The sequence below is a fragment of the Austrofundulus limnaeus genome, unplaced genomic scaffold (assembly GCF_001266775.1).
Source record: "Austrofundulus limnaeus strain Quisiro unplaced genomic scaffold, Austrofundulus_limnaeus-1.0 Scaffold445, whole genome shotgun sequence".
NCBI classification, from domain to species: Eukaryota; Metazoa; Chordata; class Actinopteri; order Cyprinodontiformes; family Rivulidae; genus Austrofundulus; species Austrofundulus limnaeus.
Window position 1 is genome coordinate 203,595 of NW_013952847.1, and position 8,575 is coordinate 212,169.

Sequence of the window (8,575 nt, forward strand, 5' to 3'; positions counted from 1 at the left end):
GGGCTCCGCCATGAGGAAGCTCGGCTTAAAGACACATCCCAGGAGCGTTTCTGGTACCAAAAGGCGTTCCTGGTCCCCACCTGTCATTTTGCTCCTCAGCATGGCTTCCTAAAAACGCTACAGGATTTCTCAAACACACATGAATGAGTCAAAGCAAGGCTTTGGGCATGTTTTTGATGACAGTATAACATTATAAAATGATATAAAACTCAAAGTTGATTTTACATGATATTACCCCTGTAAAACACTGTTTCTATGCTGGAAATACCAGGTAGAGCTCAATTATTGTTTGTTAGCAGGGCTCAGCTGCAGCAGTGAGACAACGAACGTGATGTTTAGTCAAAGTTCAACATGAATTATCAAAGTTAATTACACCTGGCCCTTGAGGGCCACCATAACGTTCATATGGCCCTCAGTGAAAATGAGTTTGACACCCTCATTTTAAATTTCTCTTCAGAAATGTTCTGATTTAGTTCCATCGCACTTAGCAGCACTTAGCCCGGATGTGATCCTGTTGGATCTGTATTCACCAGAGGCAAGGCTACATTAAATATCCAGTGATTTATTAGATTTATTAGCTCGGACAAGCTGCTGGTTCTCTGTCTCTTACTATAACCTGAGAGCAGACATTCACTCATCCATAATTAAGATAATGGATAAATTAAAAATGTACCTCCATACACTGTAGATGCACTGAGTCACAGTGGCCTCTGTGCGAATAAGACTTCATTAACGTTCTAATATTTAGTCGTTGACAGGGCTGTGAGCTTTATGTTTCATGTTGAAGCTCTGCTTCAGGTTTATTTGGTGGATTTAGTGTCAGAGCCTCTTTTTTTGAAGCAGAGGCTTCAGTGCTTCTTATTAGCTACATCAATTAGCTGAGTTTTCTAAAGTTCTAAGCAGACTTGGTGGACTTGGTAACTGTAGATCCTGAGCCCTCGGAGAACATCCCTGCTGCTTGGCTTTGATGGGGGTTAATTTTGTATACAGACTCAAGTTATATCCCTTCACTTTAAATTTGACTTTACTCCGCTCCCCTGCCACTGATTGATAATCCTGGCTTGTCCATGTGTGAGAGATCCCTTACTATAATCTCTGTCCTTTGATCATTAAAAGTTGAAAGGATATATGGGAAAGAGGCTGATAAAGTGATTTCTGTGACAGAGGGTCGATGGAATAGCAGTGCTTTAAGTCATCCTGTTTGTCTTAGAAGGGCTGTGCTCTTAATAGTGATGTCCCCTGTGACTGATGCAACAGCTCCACACTCGGTGCAACAACCAACGCAGGCCATGTTTGACTGTAAACGATCCTGGGAAAATAAAAAAAAGTCCATCAATTAAATGGTCCAAAATGTTTTGTCTGATGAAAATGCAGATGTGGCGAGCTGCAACGTTGCGAGCAGGATTTCAACAAATTGCAAAAGTTCGGGGTTCCTTGATGAGCGTTTTGTTTTTCAGTGGCCTGCCGGCTCGGAGTTCGCTGCCTTTCCGTGGCGTCTGGCAAAAGTTTAAACCTCTTTGGCTCCAACTTCTTATAAAAAGTCACTTCAGTCAGTGCCCATACTGGAGAAGGGATCCAATTGGGTTCCACACAGAAGTCTTAAGATGAGTGGATGAAAGCTGTGGGAGAAAAGTTTGTGCAGCAAAGCAGCGATTTTCTTCCTCTTTTCGAGTTTTGAAGGGCTGTGGTGTGTGTGTGTGTTTTAGTGTTTGTGCGTGTGTGTGTGTGTGTTTTAGTGCGTGTGTGTGTGTGTGTGTGTGTGCGCGCGTGTGGCTCCACATCTTGCCTCCCCCCTTGTCAAGGAGCTCCCCTGAGTTTCCCTCTCTGTGCTTTGGCACTAGAAGTCACCTCCTTTGGTGTTCGGCAGGCAGGTACACAACAGGAGCAGCTCTCTCTCTCTGAGCTGTTGAACTTTTCGGGAGGGGAAGAAAGGGAAGGGGAAGATTAAAAACAGCCCTGTGATGTGGAGTGCCGAGCTGCCTCCTGAGAATTCCTGGCATAATAATTTAAATGATCAAATGATACAGAGGAGACTTGTTAGCTGAGAAACAGCCTCCTAGTTGGCCCCATGGGCCCTGTGCTGCCGCGCATGCATTGCAAAACAGCTCCTCTGTTGTGCTAAAGAATCCCTCTTTTTTTTTCACCTCCTTTTCAGGAGTGCACTTTTTCTACACTTTACCTAGGTGTGTACTTGGCACTTCTGTCACATATTTATTATAATCTTTTTGTCTTATTTTGCCATTTATCAGCACGATAGAAGACTAATTAGATTTGATTTTCAAACACGTGGGTCTGAGCAGAATTTGTGTCATTAGGTCCAAGCCTGTGAAATTTTCAAAGGCGACTGTGAGAAAAGTCTAAGAGTCACTCTTTGGAAACAAGTCTCTGTGGAATAGTCTGTAATGCAGAAAACTCTGTAATGTGCTTTACACAGCACGCACCGTAAAACTGCTATTTTGCTTTTTTTGAAAAGTAGCAGTCTGTGTCGATTATGTGAGCCCTGGTAGGTTTTATTTTTTTCTTCCTTATTTTCATTCCTGCAGAGATTTGTTTGTGCTTCTGTTTGCACAGATCCAGCTCCGGTGCTGGAGGCCTCGCACTCCCTGGAGGAACGGCTGCAGCAGCTTCAGAGGTCGGCCCCGGACAGCGAGGCCCTGGTGCGGGAGATCAGCGGGCACTGGAAGAAACACCTGGACTGCCTTGAAGAGAAAGGTCAGTCCAAATCATTCATTTCAGGGAGCGTTCGAGTGGCTGCTTCAGTACAAACCTGACACAGCTCCAGTAAGCGTGCTGCTGGACGGGGGAGGATATCCCAGCACTTGATAAAAACCGTGGCAGGTTGTTTCCTCCACACAGAGCCTACAGAGGAGGGTCCAGCAGATGCAGCTGTGACGGAGGAGACTTCAGAGTCCCTGATGACCCCTAGCAGTACATCGGCCCCTGGGGCCCCGGGCTCCCCTCAGCAGAACCACCAGGACCGAGCTGAGGACCGACGGTGAGAACCAGAAACTTCTTATGATCATGCTTGATTTACGGAAACAACTGTTCTTTTCTTCATATTAATGTGACAATTACCGTATTTATTCAAGTATAATACATAAAATTTAATCCATAAAATCATCCATAAAGTTGGGGGGTAGTACTATACTCGGATAAGTATTTTTACTTATGTATTTTAACTGAAATATCTGCTTCATTCACAAAATTATTGAGTCCGGAAATGAGACTGCGTTGTAAAAAKCAGTTGAAACAAGCTCACCTGTGACACTCCTCTGTGCTTCAGAGCGAGATAATAACAGATCCAAGCAGGCGACATGATGTGATATAAAGAGGGGGGGAGTATTCCTGCACGTTAATAATGATAAGAACAAATGACATTAGCATGTCACTGAGCTACTCCTCGAACAGCAACAAACACACATGTTCATCTGTAATGGCTGCCGTCTACCGGTGTTCTGAAAAAGTTTGTATCCCTGAAAAAGCGTCTCCCCACCAGAGGGGGCGCTTGCGAGTAGGAAGTAATCTGTTTTTCCCCTCAGAAGGTTTGATTTGATTTGATTTTGATTTATTTATTTAACAGGAAAAGATTATTAAAAATCAAGCCTGACTCAGCATAATTGCTGTTTTACAGCAGGTTCCTGTTCTGCAGCACAAAAAACACTCAGGATTGCAGCATCACAATCACATCATTTTACATCATAGACACAAAGACAAACAAGCATACCAAATTTCAAAAAGGCAGCATTTGCAAAAAAGGACGTCTAAATATGAGCACAACAAAAAGTGTCCAGCAGATGGCAGACAAGATTMTTCTTAAAGGGCTGTAGTTTTGAAATGGACTTTATGTTTTGAGGAATGTCATTCCATGCTTTAGTATAAACATAGAAGAAAGACCTCTGGCCGTAACAGTTTTTAAAAGTTGGTAATATCAGTTGTCCTTTTGTAACAGATCTAGTTGAATGACCACTTCCAGAATTGAAAAGAAGAAGAAAAGATGGTTCAAATCTCATGTGAAGTCTCTGACTTTTGTGTTGGCGCATCCTGGTGGACTATGTGTAAAATGCCAGAATTCATATAATGCTCAAAATCATAGTTTGCTGATATGTATTTGTTGTCAAAATACCTTTTAGTACATATGTTGTTAAAATAAAATGAACAGTGCAATGATGATTTTACTGATATGTATAAAGACTGCAAAGGCTGTAAAATCTTGAAGTCTTATGAAATTGGAGGTAGTTTGAGGATTAAATTTTTTTTGCTTTTTAGGCTAAAAAAAGGGGGGGGGGTCGTATTATACATGACATCGTATTATACACAAATAAATACAGTATTTGTCTTGTCTGGTCCTGTTGGATCAGGATGCTTTATTTTCTTCACCCAACTGCATCTGCTTTAATCTAATCTTTTAGTCAACAGTAGAAACTCCAGTTGCACAAAAAATAAACCCATGTTATTTACAACCACAAGCAAAAAATGCATGTTATAATCCCTATTTGATCTTCGTTTAGTTGTTTTTGTCTTGTAGAGGTAAAATCTTAAAAAACACAATCCTAATTATTTTAACAGCTGAGAATTGTGGCTTTGTAAAACATACCAAACATGAAATGCCTATCATTTCTTTAAGACATGCATGTTTCCCACAATTATGCCAGATTTTTAAAAGAAAATGATCTTTTTTATGTTGAGAAATGACAATAATAGTATGAGCAACAAAACTGTGYGACCCTGCGACTCTCAGCTGCTGCCACACCAAATATTCACTCCATATTTGCAACATTAACAGAATTTTAGCCATGTATGTGTTTTCTAAAATAAGTTAGCTGTGGCAGCCATCCAGAATTGGGTTGACTCCAAAACTGAATCAGCTGTAGATGTGCTTTTATTGATTATTGTCTGAGAGTTTCATTAAAACCAGTCCAGTGGTTCATTAAATATTTTGCTAACAGAAACACTGACAAGAGGAATTACACGATTGCCTTCCTTTCATGGCATAAAAAAAATTAGATACAGCTTTATTTACCAAACGCTTCAGTCCTGACCACATGAGCGTCTGACACGCACAGCTTATAATCGCTCATTAATGAATTTATTTAGTGAACTCTCATCACACGAGGCCTCGCTATGAGGGAGGAGGTGGCTGGCCTTTGCATATTTTGTTCAGCCTAGAGGCCTTTTTATTGTAGCTTTAAATGTGTGCCCGTGATGTAGAGAAGGAACTGACAGTTTGTTCTCGTAGGGGGGAGGAGGAGGAGGAGGAGGAGTGYGCTGATGTTAGTTTGTCTGACAGACTATCAGAGGCCGAGGAGAAGATCAAAGTTCTGCATTCATGTAAGTGCTTTTAACACTGGAAACACTGCAGCCGTTAAACTGAATTTGGACTTATTAAAAAGTAACTTCTTGTTGAATTTGCTTCATGGTGCCCCCCCGCTGAGACACCCCTCTACCGCCAGTGCTCCTTACACAAATAAAATTTGAAACATGGTCGCTTTATTTTAAATTTCACTTCAGATATCCCTATCTTTGTGTCGTTATTTGTTTAACTAATTGTTTGAGTTGTATTTAAGCCAGAAACAGTAATTTTTCTTGAAAAGCTGTTGAATTATTCAGGTAAATGATTCTGTGATGCAGCTTTAAGGTGAAAGTTCATGTGTTTGAAGTTAATGTCTCACTTCTTGTGGTTTGTCTCTCTCTCACCAGCTCTGAACACTGCTCAGACAGAGCTGCWGGACCTGAGGTGTAAATACAAGCTGGAGATGGCAAAAAAGTAAGAAGCTCCCTCGTTCTACTCTTTTTTCAAACCGTAACAAGGTCCTTCCTGCACGGCTCCGCCTCCAGCAGCCATGAAGCTCTTAACGTAGCCTCCGTCACTAATGCAGCATCTGAAGTGTGCATTAGTGACGAAACGCTGCCCTTGTTCTGCCTGCATACAGCCAGGTCCAGCGCGGAGCGGGGGAATGCCACTGTGAAGGCTGAGAGTGACTCAGCCACTAATGCAGGTCGATGAGAGAGCTCTGTGTTTGCCTGCGCTGGCAGCTGGGCCTTGACAGCCCTCAAGAAGAATTGCTCCATTTAAAGATTGCTTCAGAAAACACTCTACCTTGTCCTGGTCTTTGAGCGCAATGTATCCACCGCACGCCTGAAATGAATCTGAGCTTGTATGAAGGATGTCGATAGACATTCAAAGTAAACACTCCTTTGTTTGGGTTGTGCTCCAGAGCACAGTCAGCCGCTGCTAATGGATTTTCTCCCAGGCTTAATCCATGGCGCAATTGAACTGATGTTTCTAGAGCCACCGCCATCTATTTTGCTGAGGCTGGACGCATTTTTTTTCCAGTTCAGGTTTGAGCCGTTCTAGACGGAGCGGCGGTTTCCGTTATCTGGTTCGACTCGCGCATCGTGTGCACGGCTCTGATCACATTCTTGGAGGCTGACGGCAGCAGCGCTGACCCCACAGCTTCATTTGCAGTTTTTCTTCCCTGACCTGGAGGCTGTGAGSCTGTAACTCTTACTGACTAAAATAAGACTATTTGTCTCTTTGACGTGAGTGTCCGAGGTGATGATCGATACAAAACATTTCCCCCACAACACCTGTTAGTGTTTGCTGTCAGGGGGAGCCATCTGTCCCAGTCTGTAGATGTGGCCAGGGCACGGCCTAAACCATCAGAAAGTAAGACTTATTAACACGAGTCACTAAAAATACGACCTCTTTCTTTGTTTTCTTTGGATCATCTCACTTAGTTAAACCTCTCCTGATGGGTGTAAACATGAAAGACACTGAAGGTTTCACTGAATGCTGTTTAATCTGCATATTAAAAGTCTAATGTGTTCTTTGAGCACTTTTTCCCCCTCGTTTTGTCAAAAAATAAAATAAAAATAAAACAATCCTGTCCTGAAACTTCAGACACCTGTTCGCATATTTAAAACAATCACAGCATCCTTGTTTTTTCATCCTTATCTACCGTTGGAACACTCAGATCCCATGTGAGCAAAATGAAACTGTTGAACTTCAAACAAACCTCATGAATAATCCCACTCAGCTTCTGTTTTAAATGAGACGACTGTGATTGTTAGATGTGAGAAAGGAAGCTGGAGTTCAGCCTTTACAGTTTTCAGAAGACAAGTCAGTCAGGCATTCACGTTCAACTCAACCGACTAGTTCAGAAATCATTCAGGACACACAAGTCTGTCATCAACCTGCAGGGGTTGTTTGATTTGATCCAGTGTATTTCTGCTTTTTGTTAATCAGTGTGCATTGCCAATGCAATGCACACTATTGTGATTTGTTTCCCATCCAAGTCATCTCAATTTTGCCATGCTTCTCCTCCTGCATACTTTGTCCTAGAGCTGCCATTGTAATTTATATCTGTAAAGGTCCTGTGCCAAATGATGGCTATGSCTTTTGGTGCCTGTAAAACTTATAGTTTATGAGATAATAATGTTTAATGAATTATAATGGCAGTCATTGGAGCCTTGTATTGGTCCAATACTGCCACATGCTGTACTCAACTTGGTACTGCACCATAGTTTAATATTTCAACTCAGTAGTTCAGTGTTTACAGTACTAAAATGATTGTATTTTGATGTTTTACTATAATATTATCTTAATACTGCTCGATTGTTGTAATATTATGCATTTTTGTGTCAATAATTGTATTGGCAATGTGGCCTCTTTCTGTACACATACAAACCAACCCGTGCCAGCAGCTTCTGGCACAGCTCCATTGGTCTAATGGTCTATGTCATGGACTTTCATGTGGGAGATCAAGGTTCAAAACCCAGCTAATTCAACTTTAACAAAAAATCTCTTCAAATTTCATATTGTCACACAATTACCTTAATTACAAACGCCTGCTGATGTGGCAGGCGCAAGCTGGTATAGAAAACACATTTGAACTTGGTCAAAGTTCTTTCTGCAAGTCCAATGCTGCAGGTAAAGCCATGCTGCAATGACATGCTACATGGCAATGCACACTTGTTTTTACATCGTAAAAACCCATGTCTAGTTATCCAGTTGTGTTTTTCCCTGTTGTTACATTTGGATATATTTGGATAGATTCCTGTTTTTAATGCTTCCTCCCTCTGTCATCAGATTTTTCCCTTCAGTCATCCTCAGTCCACTCAGCTGTTCTCACTCAGTAATCACTGCACATTCACTCAGTGTTAGATCAAACTGTGGCCTCCCTGTGGTCCTGTGGGTGGATCTTTTCATCCTTGTTTCTCCTGACCCTCCTTCTTACTGTATTATTTGTTTTTGGAAGTTAGCATTTTGCTGCCAAACCAGCTCGTGTTATTTTACTCCTCTGACCCGGAGTTTACATTTTGTGGCTCCATACCTCTCCCCTCATGACATGATCAGTATTGCTCTTAAATATTTTATTTATTTTATTTTTTTGGTTTAAAACCCCAACATGATGGAGTGTCAGTCATGCTGTATGAGTTTATTTGACAAGGACAGCACAGAAGAACAAGTTAGCATGTTAGGACAATGCCATGCTGTTTTGTACAGAGGTTGACTAGCTAAATGCTAATTTGCACACCTGATCCTCCACTGAGATAATTTTAATAATAATAACAA

The 8,575-nt window shown here is 41.6% G+C and overlaps 1 protein-coding gene across 4 annotated transcripts in view; it reads left to right on the plus strand.

Moving 5' to 3' along the window:
• cux2b (cut-like homeobox 2b) overlaps positions 1-8,575 on the plus strand; it is a 157,516-nt gene that overhangs the window by 126,490 nt on the left and 22,451 nt on the right. For all 4 annotated transcript variants that reach the window (XM_014024890.1, XM_014024891.1, XM_014024892.1 and 1 more), the window contains exons 5-8: positions 2,572-2,712; positions 2,857-2,995; positions 5,237-5,328; positions 5,698-5,764. In XM_014024890.1, the coding sequence (XP_013880344.1) occupies positions 2,572-2,712; positions 2,857-2,995; positions 5,237-5,328; positions 5,698-5,764 (439 nt within the window). The remainder of the gene's footprint in view (positions 1-2,571; positions 2,713-2,856; positions 2,996-5,236; positions 5,329-5,697; positions 5,765-8,575) is intronic.